At 43.4% G+C, this 14031-nt stretch overlaps 1 protein-coding gene across 1 annotated transcript in view; it reads left to right on the plus strand.

The window, feature by feature from the left end:
* LOC111217871 (ras-specific guanine nucleotide-releasing factor 2-like) overlaps positions 1-14031 on the plus strand; it is a 42700-nt gene that overhangs the window by 8805 nt on the left and 19864 nt on the right. The window contains exons 2-18 of the mRNA XM_022739886.1: positions 4620-4726; positions 5717-5864; positions 6175-6264; positions 6359-6612; positions 6693-6772; positions 7605-7798; positions 8232-8341; positions 8431-8549; positions 8665-8828; positions 9704-9770; positions 9856-9992; positions 10103-10185; positions 11134-11382; positions 11547-11639; positions 11811-12319; positions 13467-13592; positions 13658-13875. Of these exons, the coding sequence (XP_022595607.1) occupies positions 4620-4726; positions 5717-5864; positions 6175-6264; positions 6359-6612; positions 6693-6772; positions 7605-7798; positions 8232-8341; positions 8431-8549; positions 8665-8828; positions 9704-9770; positions 9856-9992; positions 10103-10185; positions 11134-11382; positions 11547-11639; positions 11811-12319; positions 13467-13592; positions 13658-13875 (2748 nt within the window). The remainder of the gene's footprint in view (positions 1-4619; positions 4727-5716; positions 5865-6174; positions 6265-6358; positions 6613-6692; positions 6773-7604; positions 7799-8231; positions 8342-8430; positions 8550-8664; positions 8829-9703; positions 9771-9855; positions 9993-10102; positions 10186-11133; positions 11383-11546; positions 11640-11810; positions 12320-13466; positions 13593-13657; positions 13876-14031) is intronic.

Below are 14031 nucleotides of genomic sequence, written 5' to 3' on the forward strand. Positions count from 1 at the left end.
GCTCTGGGACGCTGCTGTGCTCGACTAAGAATAGCATCCTTGCTGGTCCTTTAGCCTGCAGTCACTGTCTGAATACCAAGTCAACACAACATGACACACACACACACACACACTCCACTACACACTGCTGGTACCTGTGCTATTTGTAGCCCACCTTTTTTACTGTACTCTGAGTGGACCTGTGTGTTCGCCTTGTCTCTCTCTCTCTCTCTCTCGGTGCATCGAGACAAATCATTTCGTTTCTTCTGTCTGTGAGTCTGTGTGTCAGGAGTGATGATGGCTCAGGTGCCGAAATGTCCCGAAGCCACATGGATATTTTAAATCCTGTGGACACTGCAGTTGCTCTGTGTGTGTGTGTGTGTGTGTGTGTGTGTGTGTGTGTGTGTGTGTGTGTGTGTGTGTGTGTTTGTTAACATTGTCTCTTTTTTACTTGAAATTAGAAACACAAATGATCAGGTGAAGGTGCATCGTGAAGCAGCGCTACGTGCGTTACTGTCCTGTCAAGTTACATAAGAATAACACAAGGAGTGAAACGCATTCACATCCAAAGCTAAACGGCCATGAGTCAGGACAGTGAGCCTCAGTGACAGCTGATGTGTCTCTTGCATGTGCACGGGAGAATAAAAGCAGAAATCAAACATTTAGACGAACATAAATTTACAAAACAAATGCAAATAAAAGATGAAGATAAAATCTTGAAATGATGAAGAAAGGCGGCAAAATGAATTTAAAACTTCAACAATACAGGAAAGCTGTTACTCTTATATCTCGTCTCGTTGATCCAGGTTTGAACAGTTTTTTAACAAAAGAGAATCTGCAAAAGAAAATTGTGAGTTGATGCACGTTTTTTGATCTGCTGCTGTTAATGTGAATATTAAGAGTTGGATTAACAGCTGTTAACTCTCCAGTCTGAGCCATTAAACCATCACAGAGGCGCGAGCAACGAGACGACGTCATTATAAAAACTCGATAAACTCGAGACAAACTTCAAAACAAATGTAAGAAACACCATGAAAATCTGACATTTCTGTTTCTCCTCACTGCTCCGATGTTTTTGTCTCTTGATCACATGATCATTTATTCTCTAAATCTGTGTCCGTCTCACGTTATTACTTTTATTCCCCCTCCGCCGTTTTTTTTTTTTTTGCAATAAAATTCTGGTTTATTTTTTTTAATTTTCAGCATTTCTGCAGAAGAATTCACATGAAATGACACGAGCAGGAAACCGATCATTTAAACTTGGACAAAAAAGTGGCCGGGATGTTATAGAATCCATAAAATCATGATGATAACACCAACAAAGCTCAATAGCACAGCTGAGTGGGTTTGTTCGGCTCCAGGACGTCAGGTTCTGGGTCCTGCAGGTCTCTTCATGTCGAAGGTGAAGCTGAGTCTCAGACTCTGACAGCTGGCTGCGAACTGCAGCTCTCATATCTGTGTCTGTGCAGGCCAGACAGATGAACTGATTTCTGTGACTGGACGCAGCGAAGCTGGGTGCAGGGCAAGGCTTAAAGCTCTCTCCCTCTGTCTGTCTGTCTGTCTGTCTGTCTGTCTGTCTCTCTCTCTCTCTCTTTCTTTCTCATTGTTATGTTATCCTCTAGCTTAAAGCAGGCTTGTGGCTGGGGAAGCCGCATTATCAATGCAAGAAGCTGTACAAGCCTTGATGGTTATGTAAACCCCCCCCAACACACACACACACACACACACACACACACACACACACACACACACACACACAAGCCCTTAAGCCTCTCTCTGGTCCATAGCCGACACACGCTAGCAAGTGTCTCTCACCCGCTTATCGTTACATCATTACTATACAGGCCTACTTTTCTCCCCGTGGCAGCGTCACGGCGGAGGAGTGTACCGTCACATGTGATAATGTAAAGATGCAGCAGGACACTGTGGTTTCACTTTAATAACAAAAACTACTAAAATATAAAAAAATATCCTGGTCAGCTGATGGAAAGACCGAGACGCTGTCAACTTTCTGTCAAAGTTTAAAGTCAAGTAAACGTGTCGTTCATCTTTCCTTTCTGTTTAAAAATACATCAATGTCATATTTAGATCAGTGCAGGTGAAATGTGGAAAGAGTGATAGTTGTTTATCCTCTGCAGTGAAGTGGGTCTGTTTTTTTTTAGAGCAAATATTACATAATGTTTTTCTAATGTTACTAATTCTGTCTGTGCTTATTTATTATTAGACTGTCAGACTGTGAAACGTGTGAGACATCAGGGCTGCAACTCAAGATCGTTTTCGTTATCACTTTACCTGTGTTTACCTGTCCGTTATTTTCTCACTTAATAGTGAAAAATGTTTCTAATAATTTCCCAGAGTCGAGGTGACGACTTCTGATCATGTGTGACAGAGAAAAAGCATCAAATCCTCATATTTGAGAAGCTGGAAACAGCAAATAAAAAACAGCAAATGAGCAAAAAAGATTATTTAATTACCAAAATAACTGCATCAACTAATCAATTAACAGACTAATAACTGCAGCTTTAGTTCTCTATAAGCCTCCTCCACGCTCCCTAAAATAAATATGTCATATAATCAGATCACTGTAGTTTTAATTTTCCAGTTTAGTTAAAATATTTTAAGCATTATACTTAAAAACATTACTTACTTATATACTTAGTGTAAAATCACCTGAAACTAAGAGATGTGTTTTCATGAACTCGTATACTCAGTCTAAAGTCAGTTACAGTAACCTGGTGAATCCATCTCTCCAGGTTTCCTCTTATTTATCTCAGCCTCAGTCCTCCTCGCCTGTGATTGGCTAGTTTAGCGACATGTGACTTAGAAACTGGAAGTGTTGTTGTTTGTGAAGCGGATGAAGTTTGGAGAAGCTTGGACAGTTAATCCGTCTCCATCCGGCTGTTTCTTTTATCCAGAGAGATCCGAACCACCACATAGAGCAGAAAAACACGCTGTTCATTGTAATCACTTCCTCACAATTTACTCCGGTGTCTTGGGTTTTAGAGAGACTAACCTCCAAACTCTTTGTATGTGGACGACAGGCTTCACTTTCACTGCGATCCGTGCAGCCGTCAGAGTTAATGAATTCTCAAAACAAATGAAACACGGTTGAAATCGGTCGAAAACACGAGTCTGGATGAGAAAAACTGTTTTGCTTCTGCTGCGGGAATGTGTTCATGCATAAACACATGGAAATCAAGTGTGTGTGTGTGTGTGTGTGTGTGTGTGTGTGTTGTACTGTATGTACTGTCTGAATTATGCATACCCTGATTAAAATGTCCCAGTAACCCTGAACAGGAGAGGCGGTTACAGGAAGTGGGTGTATGTACGATTGAAAATATAAATATTGCAGCAGGTGATATTAATTATTTGTGTTTTGTTTTTTAAGAAATCATTAAAAAAAAAACCAATAAAACAGTAAATTCAGCATCATATGAAAAGTTTGAAATCACTGATCTGTCATTGACAGTAACTTGACGTTTGTGATCTTGTTCCTGTGTTTTCATCTTATTGAAGCTCAAATATAAAACACTTCTGAACTCTGCGTCCTGAGATCCGTCCTCTGTCTCGCAGACATAAATTTAGAAATCTTTCATCTCCTCTCTGTGCTATTTTCAGTTACAATTCTTCCAGAGAAGAAGTCGGTGATCTTACGTCGTCTCTGACCCTCGACTCTCAGATTCTCTCGCCGCTTTTTGTCGCAGCACCTTACGTAAGAAGTAGAGCACACCGTGTGCATGAATTCTTCTACCTTGAAATGTCAGAAGAGTAAAAACCAAACCGACCGGAGACTTGTCAGACCCGCTTATGTACAGTAAGTCACTTAATTAGATCATTGATGTTGCTGTGGCGACGCTGGGGGGGGGTCTAATGTGCTGTGACACGGTGGCTCGTCGCTGTTGATGTGTTTTGACAGAGTGGCAGGACTCGGTGCTGTGAAAGACAGGCTGGTCATCGAGGTTATAACCCGGAGGCGACATGGCGCTCGTGGATGACACGACCCATTTCATAGAGCTGCAGGGACGATCCTGAACGCACCTCTGCAAATACACACATTTTTATTTATACACATTTCTTTTCTTTCATCGAAAGCCTTGTTCCAGGTCAGTGTGTTCACCGACCTGCAGAGTCTTTACGTTTCCTGAGCAGTGAAGGATCTGGCCACGTGCTCATTTCTTTGATGCTTTTCATGCAACAACCTGTAAAACTAAATAAAGTTAAAAAGTGTCCTGAAAGTTCAGGTTCTGTCTGTGAACACCTTCAATAACTAAACCCCAAAGTTACCAAAGTTTTGATCTGCACAGACAAATCTGCAAAGATAAAGTAACTGTAGAAACCAGTGGAGTAATGGAGCGTCATATGGAGATCAGAGCATCATGTTGTTTCTGCAGCTCAGCTCAGGTCGGAAGTTGATGCTCCTGTGAGTCGGTGTTTGTGGCTTCCAGATGATCTCGGTGTTAACGTTTGGTGATGCAGATGTTTAAGTGTCTGCTGATGAGATGAAACTTGACAGATGTGGCTCAGGATCTACATCAGAGTGTGTTTACAGTGTACGACATCCTGTATGAAGTGACCTCTGACCTGAGCAAATAAAATGAAATCCACCTCTGATTATTTTCTCTGTGTTTTCTCGAACGCAGCACTACTTCCTGGTCATCTTCGGCCACGAGGGACAGAAACCCCTGGAGCTGCGGACGGAGGAGGAGTCAGACTGTAACGAGTGGGTGGAGTGTATCACGCAGGCCAGGTGAGATTTCACTGCTGCTTTTCTGGAGCACATCCTCTCAAATACTGCACTTAAACACAGGTGTGAGGTACTACTCTTTTATCCAGCAGCTGCAGTTGCTACAGATTAAGATTTTACATTAAAAACAACAACATATGGATAAAATCTAAAACACATTAAATTGAAAAGATTAATTCACTGTCTGTGTGTGACCCTCAGCTACATCAGTATCTAATGATGATGTCATGACCTCTTTTACTTTTGTCACTTTAAGGATATTTTACTGATGGTGTTTGCTGCAGTTTTATTGCAGTATTTTGGAAGAGGGACTTTTACTTTGTAGTAAAGACTTTTCCACATTGTGATAATTGTGCTTTTACTTCAGCAAAGGATCTGACTAGTTGTTAATTTCATCTCTGTTAATACACCCCAGTTGCTTTTCATGCATTAAGCTCTTTAAGTTTCCCACATAACAAACAGCAATTTTGTGCTTTTATTCTGAAATTTAAGCTGGTTGTTTAAAAATAACTCCTCTACTTTCTGCTTTTGCACATTTGATACAACTGCTGGGAGTGTGTGTGATGTGTGTGTGTGTGTGTGTGTGTGTGTGTGTGTGTGTGTGTGTGTGTGTGTGTGTGTGTGTGTGTACGTGGATGTGTTCTGCTCGCAGCGGTTCACATTTAGGTCACACTGGTGCTGTATTGCTACACTGATTACATCACAGACTTGATCTCGCCACTCGACCTCTGTTACTCTCGGCTCTCTCCCCTCTCGGGCTCTTTCCTATTTTTATCTTCAGATTCAGTGAAAAAAAAAGATGATGCACCTCAAACCGCCTGTTTGTTTTTGCACCGCCACACGTTCCTGTACGTCCGCGTCATGTGAGGTTGTTGCCTTTCAGTTCGTATCTAACGTGAACTGTCAGATGAAGTTCAGTGTGCACGTTAAATCACATCCCTCGCCCACATGTCTTCAGCCGCCGTGCCTGTCTCTCTCCCATGCTGCCTTTAGTTACTCTGACATCATCATCGAGCGTGAGATCCTGATGCAGAAGTACATCCACCTGGTCCAGATCATGGAGACCGAGAAGATCGCGGCCAATCAGCTTCGCACTCAGCTGGAGGACCAGGACACTGAGATTGAGAGGCTGAAAGCCGAGGTATGCATGAGTGCGTCCACATCTGCGTGCGCATGCATACATAAATCCACCTACTGCATGTGCACAGACACTCAGCGGCACTCTCAGATCAAAGCATGCAAATGACATCTGGCATGATGGGAAAACACTGGAGTTTAGAGCCCGTGTTTGTCTTAAATGAAAGCGCAGCGGGGCTCCAGCCACTCCACGACTCTTACTTCCTTATCATGCGATGAGATATTTGTTGTTTTCAGCCTCTAAAGTGATGTCATGAATATTTTACTTCACTCTGTGCCGGTGTGTGTTCACATGGAGACTGTTGTTGTGCCAGATTGTGGTGCTGAACAAAGCCAAGGAAAGGATGCAGCCTCACCAGAACAACCAAGAGGAGGAAGACCCCGATATTAAAAAGATCAAAAAGGTCAGTTATTGATGTCACGTAAAAAATAATAATAAGTAGAGAAACAAAATAAAAAAAACAGTGAGAGACGAGGAGTTTCTCTGTGGCTGTGCAGGTGCAAAGTTTCATGCGCGGCTGGCTGTGCCGAAGGAAGTGGAAGATCATTGTGCAGGATTACATCTGTTCCCCCCACGCCGAGAGCATGAGGAAGAGGAACCAGATCGTCTTCAACATGGTGGAGGCCGAAACCGAGTACGTCCACCAGCTGTCCATCCTGGTCAACTGCTTCCTCAGGCCGCTGCGCATGGCCGCCAGCTCCAAGAAACCTCCCATCAGCCACGACGACGTCAGCAGCATCTTCCTCAACAGGTGCAGTGGGCTCTTCACTTTTATTTTGAAAATATTTCATCATGTTTCAGAGTGATTTAAAACCAGTTCTTCCTGTTTAGTGAGACCATCATGTTCCTGCACGAGATCTTCCACCAGGGTCTGAAGGCCCGGATCGCCAACTGGCCCACACTGGTCCTGGGTGAGTGGTTATAGATCACATTTATATTTTTTTATTTTTATTTTTATTTTTATTTTTATTTTTATTTTTATTTTTATTTATAATATATTTATTTATGTTTATATTATATTTATATTTATATTTATTTATATTTATTTATATTAATATTTATATTTATTTTTATTTTTATTTATTTATATTTATATTTATTTATATTTAAATTTATTTATGTTTATATTTATTTATATTTATATTTATATTTATATTTATATTTATATTTATATTTATATTTATTTATAGCACCATTCAGACTCGAGGCAATTCAAAGTGCTTTACAGAAGCATGGAAATACATTAAAAAGAGAACATTAAGATGCATTTAAAAGCAATAAAGACAAATTTGAATAAATAAAAACAAAAATATTTAAATAATTTGTATCAAGATTGAGTAAAATCATGTAGGAAAGGGAGGTAGTGACATGTTTTAGTCCATTTAATTACAATTTGCATGTGTATTATGTTACTGCAAAATTTTAGATTGATATCAGCAGTAAGAACTATTTGAAAAAGCACATTTCACATGTTTATCACATGTTTCCTGCACATGTGAAAACTATTTTATTTATAATATAATAAATGTGATTTTTCTGATTTAACACGACGCAGAAAAAGTCAAATTCCCGTCAGCACCTGCATCGATGTTCGATGATTTTGACTTTTTATTTTGCATAATTTCTTCCTCCTACTCACCTGTTTATCAGGTGTGTGTGAGACACTTTCATATGTGAGAATATTCCCATAAAGGAGGCACAACTTTCTTACTGTGATGTCGTGTTTTCTGTTCGGCCCCACAGCCGACCTGTTCGACATCCTGCTGCCCATGCTGAACATCTACCAGGAGTTTGTGCGTAACCACCAGTACAGTCTGCAGGTCCTGGCCAACTGCAAGCAGAACAGAGACTTCGACAAGCTGCTCAAACAGTACGAGTCCAACGCGGCGTGTGAGGGCCGGATGCTGGAGACGTTCCTCACGTACCCCATGTTCCAGGTAGAACGCACTGCAGTTAGTTTCTCAGTAAATTCCTTTTGTTTTCCTCTTCTTATGGAGGGATGTGTTTATTATAATTCAGGTGTTATTCACCTTCTGCAACAGTTGAGTACAAGCTGCTTAAAAAGTACCAAACTACAGTACTTGAGTAAATAAAGAATACTAATAATACTCACTTTCCACCAATGTAAAGTAAAATTTTAAGAAATTATCAGTTAATTGTGAAAATAAAATACAAAAATGGGCCGAAACAACTGCCCTGAGGCACTCCACATCTTGAAAGAACATCATCACAACCTTATTCATGAAATATATTCAGACACGTTTCCTGCTAATCTGTGTGTGATATGTGTGTGTGTGTGTGTGTGTGTGTGTGTGTGTGTGTGTGTGTGTGTGTGTGTGTGTGTCTCAATGTGTTTTGTCTGCGTCTCAGATCCCACGTTACATCATCACCCTCCACGAGCTGCTGGCTCACACACCTCACGAACATGTGGAGCGCAAAAGTCTGGAGTTCGCCAAATCCAAACTGGAGGAGCTGTCCAAGTGAGTGTGAGCACATGTCACAGATATATGACGGGATGGACGGTGACAGTGGTGATGATGATGATGATGATGATTGGTCGTGTTGTCAGGATGATGCATGATGAAGTGAGCGACACAGAGAACATCAGGAAGAATCTGGCCATAGAGAGGATGATCGTAGAGGGATGTGACATCCTGTTAGACACCAGCCAGACCTTCGTCAGACAAGGTGAGACTCCTCCTCCTCCTCCTCCTCCTCCTCCTCCACAACACATCACTTTGTCCCAGACCTCCATCACTTCTCTCTCTCTCCCTCTCTCTCTCTATCTCTCTGCGGGGGCCAGGCTCTCTCATCCAGCTGCCGTCCAGCAGCGAGCGGGGCGTGCTCAGTAAGGTCCGCCTGGGCTCCCTCTCTCTGAGGAAGGAGGGGGAGAGGCAGTGCTTCCTGTTCACCAAGCACTTCCTCATCTGTACCAGAACATCTGGAGGGAAGCTTCACCTGCTCAAGGTCGGCCTCACCTGTCTGCAGATGTTCACGACCCTGATCTGGAAAATAAAAACCAACAAAAACAAGTTTTATAGATCAGTTAAAATGTCGGTTTTGTTGTTTCTCCATCATTTAAGATTAATTTACATAATTGTTAATTGATTTATAGACAGTTAGTGGAAATTAATATATAAAGATGTATTTAAGGTTAATAATACAGGTTTTCCTACAGCACATCACTTCAATTAATGTTCGTTATGTTTCGGATTTTATAGGCTGCATTTTTATTTATTTCCTATCACAAATATGATATATTGATGTCGAATATTTGTATGTTTTATAGTTGGTCCAGTGACGTTTGCTGTCAGAAAAACAAAATTTTAAATTCTAAAATATTAATTTCAGTATCTCTGTATAGTTTGGGTTCAGTTACTGATTATTGCAGAAGTATTGATCGGTTTCTAAGTGATCACTGACACTGAAACTATTGGCAGACACTGTAATTTACAGATGTCCCCTAAACGCCTCACTTGCAGACACACAGTAGATGCTAGCTCCTGCACATCATCATCAGGGGCCCCGAGCATTTGGCTAGTTTACCTCTCCTGACCTCTGCACATAGAGCAATGCATGTTGGGTAAAGAAGTCATCAAACAATACAAAGTTGAAGCGACTTCTCAGTGAGTTTCAGTGATTAGTCGATTAATCGATCAGTCAACTGACAGAAAATGACAACAATCAATCATTAAAGTCGTTTTTAAGCATAAATACGAAACACTTCCTGGTTTGAGTTTCTACAGTATGAGAATCTGGTGACTTAAGAACATAATTTAAACAGTGACCTCGTCCTCTCAGGTGTTAAATCTCACCTGTTCTTTATTTTTCATCCCCAACAGCAAGGAGGGACGCTGTCTCTGATCGAGTGCACGCTGATCGAAGAGCTGGACGCCAGCGACGAGGACTGTGAGTGTCTTTACACTGAGTCACGTCCGGTCCGGTCTCAGTTTACCTGTGCTGTGTGGTAGTTTACCTGTGTTTGTGTTCGTAGACAACGCCGCGGGTCAAGGCTTCAACCACCTGGAGTTTAAAATCGTGGTGGAGCCTCCTGACGGTCAGTCCTTCTCCGTCGTCCTCTTGGCTCCTTCCCGCCAGGAGAAGGCAGCGTGGACCAGCGACATCAGCCAGGTGAGACTGTGGTTGTGTTACAGCTGCTGGATCCGAGGCTCAGGGTGAAGATGGATTTAAACTGTGGGATTAAAGAGAAGGGACTGAAGTCTCATGTGTCTGTGTCTCAGTGCATCGATAACATCCGGTGTAACGGCCTGATGACCAGCGTGTTCGAGGAGAACTCCAAAGTTTCTGTGCCGCACATGATCAAGTAAGAAAAGAGGATTTCTCCTAATCTTACATTATATTTATATTATATGTTAGATTTTTATCAATATATAGAAAAGGAAGATTTCAAACTGCAGCAGCGAGGTTACGTAATCTGATCATCTTTATCTATCTCGAATCATACAATTAAAACATAGTGTGTATGGATGGCATCTTTACCCAACATGCATTGCACCATGTGTCAGTGATCACTTAGAATCCAATCAATACTTCTGCAATAATCAGTAACTGAACCCAAATCCATACTGGGATTTTGAGGCCGTTACTGAAATGAATATTTTAGAGTTTAAAAACTTTGATAATGAGTTTGATTATAAAAGACAATTAAACATTTCTGACAGGAAACGTCACTGAACTGTAAAATAACAAACAAATATTCAACAAAAATACATTTATATTTGTAATAAAAAATAAAAATGCAGCCTATAAAATATGAGCTATAATGAACATTAATTGAAGTTGCGTTTGCTGCAGAATAACCTGTATTATTGATGTTAAATACGTCTTAATATATTGATTTATCTTTTATTAACTGGAATCTCTTAGTTTCTGTCCGTGTGACGCTACAAGAATTTATTTATTATTTTTTATTCCATGAAAAGACGAAAAACAATAAATCCACAGTCTGTGTATAAAAGTCTGGTGTGTGTTATTGCTCTGGACCACAGAGCTCCAACAAATGATTAAAAACATGACTGAACACACACACACACACACACCGTCCTGCTGCAACAAATACAGAGGCAAACGTGGATCAATCCGCCGCTGAAAATAGTCCCCAACAAACATTTGATAAAAACTACAGTGATCAGCGTTTTTTTAAAATCAAACTATAGATTTTGTGACGTGTTTTTAAAGGAGGAAGTGATTTGGTCTTTTCATGTGATTTGTCAACAACAATAAACCAACTCGTGGTGTTTTCCTCCTGGAGGTCGGACGCCCGGCTGCACAAAGACGACGTCGACATCTGCTTCAGCAAGACGCTCAACTCCTGCAAGGTGCCACAGATCCGATACGCCAGCGTGGAGCGTCTGCTGGAGCGACTGACGGACCTGCGCTTCCTCTCCATTGACTTCCTCAACACCTTCCTCCACACCTACAGGATCTTCACCACCGCCGCCGTGGTCATCGACAAGCTGGCCGACATCTACAAGAAGCCGTTCACCTCCATCCCCGTCAGGTACGCGCCGCAGTCGTCCTCGTTGTCCCTCCTCCTTCCTCTCATACGTCGTATCATTCACTCCATCTTTTCATTTCTACATTTTCTCCTCCTACACATCTGCCACACTCCTCCCCCTCCTCCTCCTCCTCCTCCTCCTCCTCCTCTTCCTCTCACTGTCCCAGGATCGAGCAACATTCATGTGACCGTCTGTCCATCATGTCCCTGTGTCCTGACTACAGTCTGAAGATCACTCAGCTGGCTCTGGACCAGTCCAAGTAAAAACCATCAGCAGGACCTGATTCTCCAACATGTGTCAGAGCCTGAGCTGTGGATTAACTCTTCTTCTTCTTCTTCTTCTTCTTCTTCTTCTTCTGCTTCTTCTTCTTCTTCTTCTTCTTCTTCTTCTGCTTCTGCTTCTTCTGCTTCCTTCTACTCCTCCTCCTCAGGTCTCTGGAGCTCTTCTTCGCCACCAACCAGGGCGCGTGGGCGACGGACCCCTTGAACAACAAATCCCCGAGACTCTGCCGCAAGTTCTCCTCTCCCCCTCCCCTCTCCATCCCCTCCCGCACCTCCTCCCCCGTCCACTGCCGCAAACTCTCCCTCAGTTCCCCTATCAGTGCGAAAGCAGGAGCCTTGGACCTGTCCACCACCCCCTCCTCCTCTGCGGCCAACTCCCCCACCTCCAGCCACAGCCCCTCCATCTCCTCTCCTCCCCCCGGCTCGACCAGGCCGCCCTCCGGCTTTTCCTCCCCTCCGCCCACCGCCACGCGCTCTCCCAGCCTCCCCCAGGCCTCTGGGGTGTCCTCGCCGCCCCCCATCTCCACCAAGGCCCCGCTGGACCTCAGCCGCGGTCCCAGCTCCCCAGAGCTGAGCCCAGCTGCAGCGGAGGACGTCAGCGGCGAGCTGCCGCGCATCGACGCCTTCTGTGGGAAGCTGAGGCGAAGCATCCGCAGGGGTACGTAGCTGGAGCACAGACGCATGTGATTCACACTCTGTCAGTCCCGTATGAACATCAGCACACACACACACACACACACACACACACTGATGTTCTGTGATGAAGTTGTGGTTTAAAAACAGGGTTAAATATCTCGTCTGTCTTCTGAACGTCAGTGACTCAAACTGCTGCTGCATCATTGTTTTATCTCTGTACTTGAGTCCGACGCGTCGCTCGGCCCAAACACACACAGAACTGGGTCACTGTGACCCGACGGAGGAATAACGGTGCTCTCAGATTCACCATCTGGCTTCAGCTGAGAGTCTGTTCGCTGTGAAAACAGCAGCGGAGCACGAGGTCAGAAAATCTCTGACAACAAACTGCAGAGGAGGGAAATGAAGAGATGAACAGAGCGACGACAGCAGGTCACATGAGCGTCACACTGTCACCTGAACATTTAAACGTCACACTGTTGATTATTTTCATCCAGACTCCTGATAATTAAATAGAAGCAAGAGATCGGAATAAATTATATTCAGACATAAGTTTGTAGTTTCCTGCTGTTGGGTCTTTACACGACGGGAGGGGATTTAATGAAACAACATTTATGTACAGACTCTAGTATTTAGTTCTGATGATGTTGTTTTTGTTCTTCATGATTCTGTCTGGATTTAAAGAGAGTGAATCTATATTTATGGATCTGGGATTTCCATCAGTTCTGGATCGAGTCACAAACATAAAACAGCTGCTCTGATGTTTCTGCTGAGGCGAAACTACGACGGTGCGTCGCTTTAAATGTTGCTGCAGCAAGGGATTGTGGGACGGTATTTTCTCTTTTTCTTTTCGTAAAGGAAGCTGCGGTGTTTCCTCTGCTGGAGGAGGTCAGGTAGGAGGCACTGAAGCTCCTCCCCTCGGCCCCGATCGTGATCAGACGCTTCAGCTCGTTTCACTCAGTTTGAACCTTCCTGAGAAAAAAAGACACCAACACAAAGCAGACGCACTGCATGTTGGGTAAAGCGGCCGTCCACAAAGCAGAAACTCCTTCTGTGTTGGTTATAAAATTGATTGATTGTCTTATTACATCGTGTGTGTGTGTGTGTGTGTGTGTGTGTGTCCATGGTGTATTATCCTGATCAATACAGATGTTGCACTGTTTCTCTAACAGCTGTTTTAGAGTCAGTGTCTCTGGATAAGTTCCTCCCTGAATCACCTGCCAGCAGCGAGCCGAGCGACATGTCGCCCTGTCGCTCGCCTTCGACACCGCGGCATCTACGCTACCGACAGTCAGGAGGTAACACACACACACACACACACACACACACACACACACACACACACACACACACACACAGAGAGAGCAGGCATGTGCTGCTGCTGCTTGTCTGNTGGGAGGGGAGGGGGGGGTGGGGGGGGGTAGGGTGCTGTGTGGGAAGGTGTTTTCTAATCTTTACATTTCTTTCCTCCCAGGTTTCAGTAATTCTGAAAAAACCTGTGACAAAGAGTTCATCATCCGCAGAGCTGCGACCAACAGAGTCCTCAACGTGCTGCGACACTGGGTCTCCAAACACTCCCAGGTGAGTCCACAGGCGTGTGAGGTCAGGTGTCAGAGTGATGTCATCAGAGAGGGACGGGAGAAAACAACCCAGACCGACTGAGAGCTGATGAGAAAGTTGTGTCTGTTTCCATCGTGTGTGTGTGTGTGTGTGTGTGTGTGTGTGTGTGTGTGTGTG

Source organism: Seriola dumerili, unplaced genomic scaffold (assembly GCF_002260705.1).
Source record: "Seriola dumerili isolate Sdu_G_001 unplaced genomic scaffold, Sdu_1.0 BDQW01000047.1, whole genome shotgun sequence".
NCBI lineage: Eukaryota > Metazoa > Chordata > Actinopteri > Carangiformes > Carangidae > Seriola > Seriola dumerili.